The sequence below is a fragment of the Mesocricetus auratus genome, unplaced genomic scaffold (assembly GCF_017639785.1).
Source record: "Mesocricetus auratus isolate SY011 unplaced genomic scaffold, BCM_Maur_2.0 Super-Scaffold_100007, whole genome shotgun sequence".
Taxonomy (NCBI): Eukaryota; Metazoa; Chordata; class Mammalia; order Rodentia; family Cricetidae; genus Mesocricetus; species Mesocricetus auratus.
In genome coordinates, this window is record NW_024429191.1 from 37,346,037 (window position 1) to 37,362,936 (window position 16,900).

The 16,900-nt window shown below is 43.8% G+C and overlaps 1 protein-coding gene across 1 annotated transcript; it reads left to right on the forward strand.

The window, feature by feature from the left end:
• The first annotated feature begins 271 nt into the window (after nucleotides 1-271).
• On the forward strand, nucleotides 272-13,219 carry Mrpl22 (mitochondrial ribosomal protein L22). The gene is made up of 7 exons (XM_040748702.1): nucleotides 272-405; nucleotides 488-536; nucleotides 5,391-5,508; nucleotides 6,326-6,391; nucleotides 7,435-7,512; nucleotides 8,536-8,605; nucleotides 12,937-13,219. The coding sequence occupies exons 1-7, from the start codon at nucleotides 327-329 to the stop codon at nucleotides 13,146-13,148; spliced, it is 672 nt and encodes a 223-aa protein (XP_040604636.1). The 5' UTR covers nucleotides 272-326; the 3' UTR covers nucleotides 13,149-13,219.
• Nucleotides 13,220-16,900: the final 3,681 nt, after the last annotated feature.

Below are 16,900 nucleotides of genomic sequence, written 5' to 3' on the forward strand. Positions count from 1 at the left end.
ATTAAAGGCGTTCCCACCACTGCCTGGCAATTAATTGCTTAATTAATTTGGCCATGATGATTTGGGTTTGTGGTCTTTTTCCTTGTATCTTTGGCCTTGAATCTTTGGGATTAACAGGTTCGCCTGCTCCTTCAGTCTGTTTATTGGTGAGACCACAATTTTTCTGAATCCAGGTGAATTTCCGGAAAACCATTTTTCAGTCTTTATGAGGTCATTCACTCTAAAGCAAGGTTGGTCTGCTTAGAGTTTATGCCTGGACCATGCGTTCTAGGTCTCCATGACAACGCATTCAGAATTTCCGGGTTGGGGCTGGCCCCGGACTACGCATGCGTGCAGTCAGTCGGTGTTGGAACTCCGGGGCTTCCGTAGAGCCAAACATGGCCGCTGCAGTGCTGCGAGAGTTGGGTAAGGCTAAAAGGGCTTTCCTAGACTTTGGGGACGGGGAGACAGTGAGAATCAGAGTTGACAGCTCGTATTCATGTTGCAGGTGCACTGTGGGTACCTAACCTGAGGACCTGGGCAACGCAGACGCTGCGGTAAGTCTCCCGCCGCGGAGATTGTAGCGGCTCAGCTGTGCCGTGTTCGCATCCCTGACCGGGCGCTTGTGTGCCTGGCTGTGCTCTAGGCCTCGGGTAGGACGGCCGCACTGCCCGAGACTGTGCATTGAAACCCCGTGAGGACTGTTGCTCCCGGGGGCTCCTCTCAGTGTTTTGTGAACAGCCTCTTCTTATTTTCTGGCGGCGATTCGACTCTTCCACGTCGTGTGGTATACCAGCAAACATTCTAGTTACTCCTCGGATTACTTGCGTGGGCAAGGACTGTTTGGAGACTCGAGGTTTGCCTGACCTTGTGCTGAACGCGCCCTCGGTGTTGTCTGAGCCTCAGGCAACTGGAGTTTTGAACCTTTTGCTATGCAGAGCGTTCTAGAGCCTCTCAAGAGAAGCTTTTTATTTTTCTGTTTGTTTGTGAGTCCACGTAGGCCAGGCTGGCCTCCACCTCCTCCCAGTCATAGGTTTGGATCTCAGGCCGTGCAACAATCATGGCAGGAGACAAGCGTTCTTATGTAGAAGTTAAGGAATGTAGTTGAGTTAGCACTGGTGTGGAGCCATAGGGTACTTAGGAAGTTTTGCTTGCATATATGGTTCTTGTAAATTAATTGCTTTGTTTAGAGTATTATTAATTTAATTATGGTAGTTTGATACTTGCTTGATTCAGTTGAAGACCCACTTGAGTCTTGAGAATGTTGTAAGTATTCATAAAACTTTGCCATTAATAATTCATGGCATACTTAATTTACCAAGCATTATATTTAATTTGCCAAATCTGTATTGAGGATTTGAGAAATGGAAGGCACTGCTGCATGAAGGGATGCCAGAAGGCATGTGCCTCACTCTGAAGAAACCTTGTTTAATAGTTTATCATAGTGGTTGCTTAGAAGAAGGATTGAAGTCAGACCAGAGTAGTTCATGGTTCTGTCATCCTGTTGTGAGTGATGATATAAAAAATGTTAGAGGCCTTAGAGACATAATCACATTCTTTCTTACACATATGAAAACCAATCCAAAGAAGTGACAGTGTACCCACTGATTTTTAATGATGCAGAAATGTAAACAATGATGAGTCAAACTGTGAAGAAAGCTGGGTGCTATAAGGTCTAGAGATCAGAGGCATATTTGGAGGGGAGACAGGACAGATGACTGTTTGGTGGGCCTCATTTTCCATACCCCTGGCCATTAGCACCATGCTGTGTTAGACACTGCTGGGTATGGTGCATTAATTAGTCATCCAACAACAACAGAATGAAGTTCATTTTACTCTCGTATTACATAAAATTATACATGAAGTTTACTGAGTCCTTTGAATTAGGTTGAGCATTTTACAAGCAGTATCTCATTTGCTCTGTTTTATTATGGCTTTAAATATATTTAATGGTTTCAATTCCCTGAAGGAAATCACTTTTATTTATGCTAGGGTTGTCCCATTTTGTTTGGCCTGTGGCGCCCAAGTCCCTTTCATGTGCTTCTGTGGTCTGTGCTAGCTTGCTTGGTTTGTGATCTGGCAAACTATTTCTTACCTGTCTTGCATACCATCATTTCTCACATTTTTTGGAAGTCGCTTGCTCACACTACCTCCTTACTAAGTTAATATTTCCTTCATGGATTTCTGAGGGAGTTGAAGACTAGATAGTATAGTTATAGTTTTCCTCATTTACAAGACTCCGAAAAGAAACTTACTGAAGAGATGTAAAATGTAAAAGTCTGAGAGACATTAAAAGATAATTTGATAATGCAAATTAGAATAGAAAGTAAATTAGGTACAAGACTTTGGACTCACCAAGATAGGATAGATAATGGAATATTTTCTCTGGATTTATCAAATGAAAATGGACTAGACATTGTTGATGTATTTGTTGCCTGTATATATTGTATATAGTTATTGTACATGAGTGTTCTTATATTGGTTATAACCTTTTTTTGTAATAGATGAAAAAAGGTAATTGTGGTGATATATTGTGGAGATCAGAATGCAAAGCTAGCCACAGCCATAGAGGCCAGGCAGTAGTGGCACACACCTTTGATACCAGGACTCAGGAGACAGAGGCAAATGGATCTCTGTGAGTTCAAGGCCACCCAAGGGCTACATGAGAGTGAATCAGTCTAAAAGAGAAACAGAGTGCACACCTTTAATCTCAGCACTAGAAAGGTATAAAAGACAGAAGCAGGGTCTCAGAGCTGGTATTCAGTCTTGGGGAATTAGTCTCCAGCCACGTTGAAGACAGGATCGCCCCAGCCTGGGTTAGAGGTATGTAAAGGGAAGCTTTTCCTTGCTAGCCGCTTTGGTTTACCACCCGCCAGTCGCCTGGGCTCTGCCGCGTTGTAGTCCCCAAATAACACACAAGACACTGTATTAATTATGAAGCTGTTGGCCTTGCTTGTTTCTTACTGGCTAGGTCTGACTTAAGTAATTACCCCATAATTGTTAATCTAAGTATTTCTCTTACCGGAGAATAGTTCCGGGCTTCCTACCCCATGGCGTTACATCTCAACTCTCTTGTGTTTCTCCTACCCAGAGTCCTTCTGGACTCCTAGTCCCTCCTATCTAGATTCCCTATTGGCCAGACAGTGCTTTATTGACAAATACACAGGACTTCCCCAACATCTCCTCTTTTCTGTTTAAACAAAATGAAAGGTCTTAACTTTAACATAGTCAAATTGTATATAACAGAACAGTTATCAAGTAAGAACATAGTTACAATATTTTAGCAAGATTTAAAGAAAATATTATCCATCCCATCCTTGTGAGTCCAAAGTTCTATGTAGCTTATCTTTTATCATAACTAAGGAAAACTGTAACTATAACTATCTGTCTTCAACTCCATCAAAGACCACAGAAGGATAATATATAAACACTAGGATTGACAGAGACATCTTACTGCCTGGACAGTCACCTGTTCCTCTGTAACGTTGGGCATCCATCTTCAGCCCATAGGCCACAATGTATCCAGAAGATTTCTCAGCAAAGCAGGAAATTTCAAAACTGTCCATCTGCATTGGCAGTCTGTTAGTCATTTCTCTGTGTCCTGTAGAAAGTCTTGTAGACTCTTCCATGAATCAGGAACCCTGTAAGACTGAGTTCAGCAGTCACTTCCCTGTGGGTTCTGCATGTCCAGTCCATACAGCAACAGTCAGTCTAGGCAAGAGCAGTTTCTTGCCTAAATGGCTAATCTTGCCATGTTGAAAGCAAACTCCATAACGAGTTTCTTCGATGCCCATCTTCCTCTCAGACATAATTGGTGCTGCCAGGAGCAGACATTTCTCATTGTCAAGAAAAGCCCTAAACCATTTTAAATGCCATTTTCTGAAGGTCTGTGAGAGGTTTGAAGACTGTTTATCTATCTCAAATATATTTCTGTATATCTAGAAAACCTAACTTACCTAACTGTAAGTTCTGACTATTATAAGTAACCATCTATAGTCTGTATTCAATTTTGCATTGTGGGGTTTTTTGTTTTTTTGTTTTTGTTTTTGTTTTTTTGTTTTTTTTTTTTTTTTGTTTTTCGAGACAGGGTTTCTCTGTGGCTTTGGAGGCTGTCCTGGAACTCGCTCTGTAGACCAGGCTGGCCTCGAACTTACAGAGATCTGCCTACCTCTGCCTCCCGAGTGCTGGGATTAAAGGCGTGCGCCACCAACGCCCGGCTATGCATTATGTTTTAAAAGAACAGTATAAGCACAATACTTAATCAAGAGGAGAAATATACGCATCACAAAATTGACCTTGAATTTGTATCAATAAATGAAAAACCATACCCATACCATAATTTCCCTTTTTACCATTAAAAGGAGATTGGTTGTGATCATTAATCAATTATAAACAATCCCATATAAATGAAAACAAAGATTTATAAACAAGATGGGAATTAGGACGTCGCTCATTCCAAACTGCTTCATGCTGGAAGGAGGCGCTGTTCATACCATGGGGATCATGACAAAACTCAGAAACCTGTATAAGTCCTTATTTTCAGGGTTTGTAAAGCTGCATCATCTTAGCTGTTTCAGTTGTTGGAACACCTGGTCCACTGCTTCCGGGGGTCTTGGTTCGTCATACCACAGAAGCCTGGAAGGAATCCTCAGCTTTTCATTTTCTGTAGAAACATAAATAAAAACTCCTTTCCCAAGTAATGTATCCTTATACTTAAATTTTGAAGTCAAGGCATTTTCAAAAGATATAAGTTGAATTAATTCAGCTTCCCCAACAGAGGTAAAAGCTCTCTGGTGACCTGGCTGCTTTGCTTTTCTGATCTTCAGCTTGAACCCCTATCTGTCTCTGGGTTTATATTATGCATGCTGCGTGTCTTGCATACTCTCTGCTTAGGATCTCGTGACCAGTCACTTCCTCCAGAGGTTTGGTTCTTTTGATATTCAAGAATATAGTCTGGGTATTAGGGTGCTCATGGCTTCCAGGTAGGTCTTTTACTGTGGGAAATTTCAACCTCCCCCGCCACCAAAACAATGTTACCTGAAGCCACTCTGAAGTCCTCTGGTGTCTTTCCTGTGCTTTAATTTTTTTTGTCTTCTAGTTGTTTCATTTGTTTGTCTTGCCTATTTAGCAAAGTTGGGTAACTCCAACAGGTCAAACAAGGAGTAAGTCCATTATATCTTCTTTCAGTGCTTTTTAGGACTAAATTGTCAGCATTCACCTGTCAGGGCAAAGAGTGTGGGTTAATACCTGCTCCCCATTTTGACTCACACAAGCTGCAACTCTCAACTTAGCCTCCATTTAAATGAACTGCCAGTTGTGAGCCTGAAGTTACCCAAGTGGTGGTGATGCGGCTTTCAACACTCCAGGAAAGTTCCAAATTTCGATCGTCTTACAGACTTCTCTCCTTTCAGAGTCTTACCCCAATCATGTATCCATACAAGTGCTTCTCTTGATGTTTCTCAAAGATGGGAGAAGAAGAATAAAATTGTTTACCCACCACAACTGCCTGGTGAACCTCGGAGACCAGCAGTAAGTTTATGGGTCTTTGGCAACATTTGGGAGTGTCTTAGTGTTTTTATTGTTGTGAAGAGACACCATGGCCATGGCAGCTCTTATAAAGGAAAATATTTCATTGGGACTGGCTTACAGGTTCAGAGGTTTAGTCCATCCATTATCATCATGGTGGAAGCATGGCGGCACACAGGCAGACCTGGTGCTGGAGGGGTCGCTGAGAGCTCTATATACGAATGGGCAGGCAGCAGGAAGAGAGAAAGCCACTGGGCCTGGCTTGAATTTCTGAATCCTCATAGCCTACCCCCATGACACTTCTTCCAACAAGGCCACACCTACTCTAACAAGCCCACACATCCTGACCCTTTGAAATAATGCCCCTCACTCCCTATGAATCTATGGGGGGCATTTTCATCCACACCACCACAGGAGGCATCCATGCTGAACTTGGATTCTTCCCATGACTGGCTTTCCCTTCAGCTTACAGACTTTCAGGTCTTGAGCAAACCGCTTGGCTCGTCAGTTTCAGTTTATAAAAGGATTATAAAATGGTTCCTATCTCCACTCAACTTACTAAAAATTGTGGATTGTTCAGTAGTTACTTGGTTAAAGAATTACAGTTTCTGTTTCTTCCTTGCTAATTTTTTAGCATGAGACTTGGAAGAAAAGCAAATTTTGTATAAAAAGAATCTTCTAGAGTCTTTGTAGTGTTTTGTTTTATTTCCTGTGACAACAGTGTTGTCACTGGGCATAGAGGATGGGAACTAATAGTTATATCACTGTCACTTTGATAGACCTGCTACAACATGTTTTTCTTTTTTTTCCTACTTGCAAGGAAATTTACCATTGTAGGAGACAAATAAAATACAGCAAGGACAAGATGTGGTATCTGGCAAAATTGGTAAGCTAACATGACTATTCCCATATAATATCCAGGAAAAGAAGCTCTGTGTTCCCTCTGAAGACTTGAACATGAGGATTATTAGCTCAATTTTCCTAAAGAGTAGCAAGTGTCATTGTGTGTTCAGTGGCCAGCAGATCATTGAGAGCAACACTGAAGCCAGGGCAGCAGAATAGCACAGATGAAAGTTTCTGTCCCGCCCAGTCCCACAGCCATTTAGTCCCAAATAAACACATAAAGGCTAATAGTAATTATAAACTGGCTGATGGCCAGGCTTCTTACTGGCTAGCTCTCTCTTAATTATAAACCCATTTCTATTAATCTATATATCTCCACGTGGTCTTGACCAGAGAATGCCTGGGTGTCTTAACCTTCCCAGCAGTTAGCTGGTGCCTCCCTGATTCCGCCTGCTACCTTTCTCTATCTCTGTTTGGAGTTCCCGCCTGGCTAAATCCTCCTGTCCTTTGGCGGAAACAGCTTTATTCATCAACCAGTAAGAGAAACATATATTCACAACATACAAAAGGACCTCTCCCATCAGAATAGCCTTTAGCAAGAGGACCCAGGGCACATGCTTGCTCACCTGTAGTAGTTGTAATACCGTGACACAGTAGTCCTTTAGTATTTATTTTGGTGAAGGAGAGAGACCCCAGGACAATTACTTGCCTACCTGCACAAACAGGTTGAACATCATGACACTGTTGGTTGTTGGGCATTCTCCTTGGTGAGGAGAGAGAAATTCAGTAATACAAAACCATTTATCCCATGTGAGGATGAGTGTGGTTGGTATCAGCCTGTCTCTCAGTCATGTCTGCCTTAATAGTTCTGAAACTGTTGTACATAAAAACTGTTGGTTTTGTGCTTACAGCATGTTAGTTTGATTTTAGCTAAAAGACAGGATCCCTTTCAAATCTTCTTTTCTGTTTTGCTTGAGTTTAACTCACAGTTTCTAGAATTCTATTGACTGTGTAAGATTCTTACTGTCATTGAAAGGGAACATTGCTTTTGAGAAGGAGTTTGCTCATTTGCCTATCCCCTTTTAGATACGAGGCATGTCCATCGATCAGGCTTTGGCTCAGTTGGAGTTCAATGATAAAAAGGGAGCTCAGATAATTAAAGAGGTAAGATTTGGTGGCTTGGAGAGATGGGCATGCTACCATCGTTAAGTCTAGATCCGGGATTCCTAAGATATGTGGTGTAAGTGTACTTTTTGTGAGTACAGACTCAGAGCTCCTGGTTTCCTTAAGTTCTTATTCCTGAGAAATAGATGCTTTGCATACAATTTTCCTCGAATGCCTTTCCACACACTAGACACTTTTTTATTGCTGGTGAAATGATTTGGGCCTTATTCTGGAGTGGTGCTAAAGATTAAACTTAGGGCCTAGCATATGCTAGGGACACACTCTACCACTAAACTGCACTTCCATCCCAGACTTGGTATGATTTTGTTTTCCACAAGAGTCTTTTTTGAGGGGTGGTGAGTTAACTTCCACAATGACAATTTTGTATAAGCAGTTGAACTGAAGAAGTCCTGACGGACGGGCCACTCAGGAGACTTGGAAGCTTGTTGTCGCTCATGCTTCCCCTGTGGTCATCAGTTTGTATGTGTACATATGTGGACCCTAGAGTCTCCAACATCTCACTGGACACAGTACTAATGTGTTGAGCACATGACTGTTCACTTTTTAGAAGGCTGGAGTCCCTAACTCAGATTCAGTGTTCATTCCAGTGGTGTGGCCTGGGGTGTGGGCTCTCCTCCTTTCCCTTCCAGAGCCTCCATGGCTCAGCAGGGTGGTGAGCCCTAGCTTAGTTCTGAGGAATGGATACTCACTGTTCCTGTTCCTTGGTACAACCTGCATTTGATGCCTTTTAAAAAAGTTCATTGTGGCTGGGAATGGTGGCACATGCTTTTAATTCTAGCACTCGGGAGGCAGAGACAGGTCAGAGCTACAAAGTAAGCTCTTGCCTAAAAAAAAGAAAGAACGAAAGAAACAAACAAACAAACAAAAAAACCCACCAATAAATAGTAAGTTCACTGCAAAATGAAGGTTTGATTGAGTACATTTTAGACATAACAAAAGATGAGATGTTTAATCCCACTTTTGTTGAGAATCAGCTATCTGAGCAGGCCTTTCTTGTTTAAGGTACTCTTAGAAGCCCAAGACATGGCAGTGAGAGAACATAATGTGGAATTCAGATCCAACTTATATGTAGGTAAGATATTTTCTGTCTTCAACACCAGACATCTTTCACTTGCTGCCAGGTTTGGTGAGAATGGTCTTTGGTGTCTGCACACTTAGGCCAAGTGCCTGATCTGGTAAGGGCTTTGTTTAGCCCTTAGCACCTCGGTGTTACTCTGTCGTGAGTGACAGATATGCTAGCTTCAAGTGGCCGTTCTGAGCGGGACCGTGGGCATGGATTCTCTCACTGGTGCTTATTACACAAGGCTTCTAGGACTGTCTCATGCTGCCACCCTTTAGCCACAACAAAACTAAGAACGACCCCAAATTATGGAATAGATGGATTAATTGTTGGTCACAGTGCACACATCTTTAGTACCAGCACCCAGGAGGCCGAGGTAGGTGGCTCTCTGAGTTCAAGTTCAGCCTGGTCTACATGGTGATTTCCATGACAGCTAGAGCTACATAGAGAGACTGTCTCGGGGTGGGGTTGTTGTGGGGAGGAGGGAAGACAGGTGAGTTGTCTGGTGGAAGGAGATGAGTAAAGGATTTCATGTAAACTTTAAGGGCCTTTTATAATGTGCCTCTGCCATAAGTGACTGAAATGGAGCCTTCTGGTCATCAGGGTGAAAGACCTGCTGGTCTATAAGAGAGACACATACAGGCCAAAACCACTGAATCATCCAATCAATGAGCAGGCAAATGAATTACACAGTTCTTAAGAGAAAAATATAAACTACATGAATAAAGATTCAGCAGCCTGAGTGGGCAGTGAGAGCTTTAAACACTCCTGGTGGGAATATAAATTCGTGCAGCCACTACAGAAATCAGTTTGAAGAGCTCTCAAAAACTAAAACCAGACCAACCGCATGCAAAAGACTTGGAGTCAGCCATGCTATAGACACCTGCACACCCATGTTTACTGGGGCACTGTTGAGATTATCCAAGATATGTACATGTGTGCATGGCACAGTGCATCATAGCTTATACATGTGTACATGGCACAGTATGCACCATAGTTTGTACATGTGTGCATGCACAGTGCACCATAGCTTGTACATGTGTGCATGGCACAGTGCACCATAGCTTGTACATGTGTGCATGGGACAGTATGCACCATAGCTTGTACATGTGTGCATGGTACAGTATGCACCATAGCTTGTACATGTGTACATGGTACAGTATGCACCATAGCTTGTACATGTGTGCATGGCACAGTGCACCATAGCTTGTACATGTGTACATGGCACAGTGCACCATAGCTTGTACATGTGTACATGGCACAGTATGCACCATAGCTTGTACATGTGTGCATGCACAGTGCACCATAGTTTGTACATGTGTGCATGGCACAGTGCACCATAGCTTGTACATGTGTGCATGCACAGTGCACCATAGTTTGTACATGTATGCATGGCACAGTGCACCATAGCTTGTACATGTACAGTATGCACCATAGCTTGTACATGTGTGCATGGCACAGTGCATCATAGCTTATACATGTGTACATGGCACAGTATGCACCATAGTTTGTACATGTGTGCATGCACAGTGCACCATAGCTTGTACATGTGTACATGGCACAGTGCACCATAACTTGTACATGTGTGCATGGTACAGTATGCACCATAGCTTGTACATGTGTACATGGTACAGTGCACCATAGCTTGTACATGTGTGCATGGCACAGTATGCACCATAGCTTGTACATGTGTACATGGCACAGTGCACCATAGCTTGTACATGTGTGCATGGCACAGTGCACCATAGCTTGTACATGTGTGCATGGTACAGTGCACCATAGCTTGTACATGTATACATGGTACAGTATGCACCATAGCTTGTACATGTGTACATGGTACAGTATGCACCATAGCTTGTACATGTGTACATGGTACAGTGCACCATAGCTTGTACATGTGTGCATGGTACAGTGCACCATAGCTTGTACATGTGTGCATGGTACAGTATGCACCATAGCTTGTACATGTGTACATGGTGCAGTGCACCATAGCTTGTACATGTGTACATGGCACAGTGCACCATAGCTTGTACATGTGTGCATGGGACAGTATGCACCATAGCTTGTACATGTGTGCATGGTACAGTATGCACCATAGCTTGTACATGTGTACATGGTACAGTGCACCATAGCTTGTACATGTGTACATGGCACAGTGCACCATAGCTTGTACATGTGTGCATGGGACAGTATGCACCATAGCTTGTACATGTGTGCATGGCACAGTGCACCATAGCTTGTACATGTGTGCATGGGACAGTGCACCATAGCTTGTACATGTGTGCATGGTACAGTATGCACCATAGCTTGTACATGTGTACATGGTACAGTATGCACCATAACTTGTACATGTGTGCATGGCACAGTGCACCATAGCTTGTACATGTGTACATGGCACAGTATGCACCATAGCTTGTACATGTGTGCATGCACAGTGCACCATAGTTTGTACATGTGTGCATGGCACAGTGCACCATAGCTTGTACATGTGTGCATGGCACAGTGCACCATAGCTTGTACATGTGTACATGGCACAGTATGCACCATAGTTTGTACATGTGTGCATGCACAGTGCACCATAGCTTGTACATGTGTGCATGCACAGTGCACCATAGTTTGTACATGTATGCATGGCACAGTGCACCATAGCTTGTACATGTGTACATGGTACAGTATGCACCATAGCTTGTACATGTGTGCATGGCACAGTGCATCATAGCTTATACATGTGTACATGGCACAGTATGCACCATAGTTTGTACATGTGTGCATGCACAGTGCACCATAGCTTGTACATGTGTACATGGCACAGTGCACCATAACTTGTACATGTGTGCATGGTACAGTATGCACCATAGCTTGTACATGTGTACATGGTACAGTGCACCATAGCTTGTACATGTGTGCATGGCACAGTATGCACCATAGCTTGTACATGTGTACATGGCACAGTGCACCATAGCTTGTACATGTGTGCATGCACAGTGCACCATAGCTTGTACATGTGTGCATGGCACAGTGCACCATAGCTTGTACATGTGTGCATGGTACAGTGCACCATAGCTTGTACATGTATACATGGTACAGTATGCACCATAGCTTGTACATGTGTACATGGTACAGTATGCACCATAGCTTGTACATGTGTACATGGTACAGTGCACCATAGCTTGTACATGTGTGCATGGTACAGTGCACCATAGCTTGTACATGTGTGCATGGTACAGTATGCACCATAGCTTGTACATGTGTACATGGTGCAGTGCACCATAGCTTGTACATGTGTACATGGCACAGTGCACCATAGCTTGTACATGTGTGCATGCACAGTGCACCATAGCTTGTACATGTGTACATGGCACAGTATGCACCATAACTTGTACATGTGTGCATGCACAGTGCACCATAGCTTGTACATGTGTGCATGGCACAGTATGCACCATAGCTTGTACATGTGTGCATGGCACAGTGCACCATAGCTTGTACATGTGTACATGGCACAGTATGCACCATAGTTTGTACATGTGTGCATGCACAGTGCACCATAGCTTGTACATGTGTACATGGCACAGTATGCACCATAACTTGTACATGTGTGCATGGCACAGTGCACCATAACTTGTACATGTGTACATGGCACAGTATGCACCATAGCTTGTACATGTGTACATGGCACAGTATGCACCATAGCTTGCTCATGGAGACCAGAAGACAGTTATATGGAATCCTATCACTTTGTACCTTTATGTGGATTCCAAAGGCAAGGTTGTCAGGCTTGCATGACAAGTGCTTTACATACGGAGACATTTTACCAGCACCATTCCTGCCTCTTTTATCTGAGTGTTGGGGCTGGAATTTTCCTTTGCTTGCAGGACCATATACAAACTGTCCCCCCGCTTGTCTCATTTTCTCTTGTGTGCCTCTTACACATGGTAAGTGTCAGCATGCCCCTGGCCATGTACTTGCTGTATAGCTAAGGATGACTTTGAAATCCCGATCTTCCTGCCTTTGTTTCCTGGATTACAGACACTGACACCATTTCTAGTTTCAGAGATGCTTCCACCATCCCAGCAGGCTGTCATGTTGGTCAGATTGGTTTAATTCATGAAACCAGCATTAATGAGGGTGTTACTGTATATTCTGTCCTCCTCCAACATGAATTGTGTGGCAGCAGGGTGCACGCTTCATCTAGTTAGTGCTCAGAGACTTGTGGTTGAGTGAGTGTGCTCTCACCAGCCAGCAAGCTTCTGTGTTCTTAGGATCTAGTGACAGATGGGTCATCTGGTGCAGATGCAGTCCTATGGATAGCAGACATGTCCCATAATTCTCTCTTTCCTCTGTAGCGGAGTCTACCTCAGGCCGAGGCCAGTGCCTGAAGCGCCTCCGTTATCATGGCCGAGGTCGCTTTGGCATCATGGAGAAGGTCTATTGCCACTATTTTGTGAAGCTGGTGGAAGGACCCCCACCCCCACCTGAAGCACCCAAGACTACATTTGACCATGCGAAGGAGTATATTCAGCAACTCCGAAGCCGGACAATCATCCACACTCTGTGATGGTCATTCTATCTCTCTCCACAGTGTTTATATTTTACATTTATTTTAAAAAGTAAAACAAATGGTTTTTATGCTTTGTCATTGAATTATTCAAGTGCATTGTATAACTGCAAGGTTTTGTGTGTGTGTGAGAGAGAGAGAGAGAGAGACAGAGGGAAAGGGAGGGGAGGGAGGGAAAGGCTTATATGCATATGTGGTTGTGCATATCCTTGTGTGCATGTGCAGAGGTCAAAGGATGTTTTTGTTTCATTTTTCAAGATGAGGACTTGAACCAACCTTAGCATTGCATTCTAAAACCAGACAGTAGGTGGCGCTCTCATAGCAGAAATTAATATCAAAGTATTACTGCCTGGCTCTCAAAGATCCCTCCTTTTCCCCCTCCCTCTCTGTCTCCTTCCCTCCCTACCTTCTTCCTCTCTCGTTTTCACTCTCTATCTCCCTCTTCCTCTTCCTCTGTGAAGAATGACTGTTGGGCCTAAAAAAGGCTCGGATGTGAGGCCCAGTGTAACCTCCTGAGCCTGGCTAGAGTTTGGTGACCTGTCTCTCACCTGTAACCTTTACATGGGGGTGACTCAGCCAGACCTGATGTAAGGTTGCCCCCTGACAGTTAAAATAAATTGAGATCATGCTTCAACACACTCTCAACTCAGTGTGTATCTCCCCTCCACCCACGTAACTAGTAGGGGGGAGAGTCTGAATCGTCAACACTCACCATCCCGCCCCCCCCCCAAGAGACCCGCTGGACGGGCCCTTCCCCGCTCTACCTGCTGGAGAACCCGGCAAATGGCCTTAGTATTTTGATGTGGTTGCTTGATCTGTATGTTATTCTTTATAGTAGGAACACTTGAACCAAAATCCTTAATTCCAGGCTCTTCTTTTTTTAAACTTCAGTTTCTCTTCATTGCAACTACTGGCACAGAGCTTGGTAAATGACAAGGTTCATTTACATACTAAGTTTGGGGCCAGGCTAGACAGCATGGTTCAGATAACCACAGTAACAAAACGAGCATGATACTAATTCATGAGAAACCTCAGACCACAGAGCAATTGGACAAGACAGATACTCCAGGATAAACTCTCATCCACAGCGCGCCGTCTTGCGCATGGCAGGCGAATGCTCTACTACTCAGCAACATCCCAGGCACTGCCTAAAACTATTAAAACAGTGAGCAATTGTTAGGAGTGCGTGCTGCTCTTGGAGATGACCTGAGTTTGGTTCCCAGCATTCACATAGGTGGCTCACAACTGCTCTTAACTCAAGCTGTAGGGGTATTAGCACCCTCTTCAGGCCTCTGAGGGTACTTACACTCGAATACATATACATACTTAAAAATAAAATGCATCTTAAGAAAACAATACTTTATAAATTTCTCAATTTCAAACTATCTTTTATAGCTATTCTCTAAGACATTTTTTGAAGTTATATGTACAGACGCTTTTCCAGTGTGTATTATCTGTGTACTGTGTGTATAGTGCCTGCAGAGGTCAGAATTAGGCTTTGGATAGAGTTACAGACAGTTGTGAGCTGCCATGTAGGTGCTGGGAATTGAGCCTGGGTCCTCCTCAAGAGCAGCCAGTGCTCTTAACTGCTGCACTATCTTCAGCCTGCCTACATATTCTCAGCAAAGGTGCCAGAGACAAGAAGAAATGACAGGTAAGTGTGGTGCTAGGGAAACAGGGTGTCCATGCAGAAGAATAAAATGTCCATCTCTCAGCCTGTGCAAAAAGCACCTGGGGCCAGGCATTGGTGGCACACATCTTTGATCCCAGCACTTGGGAGGCAGAGGCAGGCAGATCTCTGTGAGTTTGAAGCCAGCTCTGGTCTACAGAGCAAGTTCCAGGACAGCCTCCAAAACAATACAGAGAAACCCTGTCTCCAAAACAAACAAACAAACAATGCCCAAGTGCAGCTAGAAACACAGTTAGAAAAAAATGTAAAATTCAAGACACTGGTAAGGTGGTTCTGAAAAAGGAATCCACACATGACTTCTGTAATAGTTTCCAGATAGCAGAGCTGTTAGGTGAGCAGAATCTACACACAGAGAGGGAAAGATCCACGTTCACAGAGAACTGCCAGGAAATACCAGTGCCCCAAAGTTAATTGAGAACCAGTGTTGTTAGGACTGCCTTCAGGTCCAGCCCTGTCACTCCTGGGGATACACAGACATGTCTGCACATGACTGACACATACTGTTAACATCTGTGGACAAGAGGAAACAGCTTTTCACATAGGAAGCCAAAGATACCCTGTTTACAGCAAAATGTAAATGCTGAAAGCCCTGTGTTTAGTAATGAGAAATAGACAACTGCGCTTTCTCACACATGGAAACTGAGGAACTGGAAGTAACCACAGGTGTCTGGGAAGGTCAGGCAGGGTGCACTGACCAGCACACATCCTGTCAACAAGTGTGGAAATTGAACTCTGTGTGAATGACGACAAACGGACAGCAGGGTTAAATATATCCAAGTATGTCACAGGCATGCAGACAATGTCTTGAAACCACTTATATAATTAGAGTATGTTAATGCAATTAACAGGAAACTGTACAATTGGTATGCGTCAATAAAATGAAGAGTCGAGTTCTTTCTAAAAATTCTCAGTGGTACACATGATGACATGCAGGGCAGTGAGGCTGTAGAGGACTAGGCAGCTAGCCGCTGAGTTATGGTCGGGGAGCAGGTGGGCACTTCTGGGTGCTGGGCTACAGAGCTCAGAGCTGTGAGCCCCTGCTAGTCTTTGCTCAAAGACGTTTATTTCTGTAACTTCATTCTCGGGATCAACAGGGGGTTTGTTGAGGAAAGTGGGACTATTAGGAATTTCACACTGGATTGCTATGTTGGTGATGGAATAAATAAGGAGGCAGAATAGAACGGGAAGACACTGACACATTAGAAAGTCAGGAAACCACTGCCCCTTCTAGATTAAGATGTGAAAAGAAAGAGCTGCCAGAGTTGAGGGCTTGTGGATTCCTGCCAAAAGCTAGAGCCACGAAGTCTTTCCGTTGTGCTGGGACTCTCAGAGACAGACAGCCTCAGTGTGGGCTGACCTTTCTTGGCAGCCCTCAGGGAAACCACCTAGCCTTGTGCAAAGTCTGCAGCTTCCTCGGTAAAAAGGGTTTTTATAATTGCAGTTATTTCTGTTTAAGAGTTTGTCCATTTTGCCTCCAAGTTTGCCAGCATACACCTACGTGAGCTATTTCCTTCTGTGTCTGCAGTAGTCAGAATAATGCAATATACTCTATCCCCAGAGATACACCTGTATCATCATCCTCAGAACATCAAATGTGTTAGGAATATGCTAGGTTACAAAGGGGATGTAAACCTACTGGTGAAGTTAAAAGTGCACAGTGTGTGCACATTAGGAGAGTTGTCCTGGTTTTTCAGTGATCTCAGAAGTTTTAAAACTGAGGAGAGAGACCCGGTAATGGGGGCCTACGCCTCTGATCCCAGAACTCGGGAAGCAGAGGCAGGTGGATCTCGAGGTCAGCCTGGTCTACAGAGCAAGTTCCAGGACGGGCTCCAAAGTTACACAGAGAAACCCAGTCTTGAAAAACCAAACAAACAAAAGTTGGAAGAGGGAGGCAGAAGGAAAAAGCAGAGGGGTCAGAGAAATGTAGCTTTGCTGGCTTTGAAGAGGGCCAAGGAATTTGAGAAGCTTCTAGAACTCGCAAAGCAGAGACAACATTCTCCTTCAGCCTTGTAGATGTCTAGCCTGCTGTCTTTTTTTTTTTTCTTCCTCCCTTCCCCACTTC

Coding starts and splice junctions, on each gene's coding strand:
- Mrpl22 (XM_040748702.1), top strand. CDS start 327: ATGCGTGCAGTCAGTCGGTGTTGGAACTCCGGGGCTTCCGTAGAGCCA. Junction 406..487: donor TGCAGTGCTGCGAGAGTTGG/GTAAGGCTAAAA, acceptor TTCATGTTGCAG/GTGCACTGTGGGTACCTAAC. Junction 5,509..6,325: donor GTGAACCTCGGAGACCAGCA/GTAAGTTTATGG, acceptor CCTACTTGCAAG/GAAATTTACCATTGTAGGAG.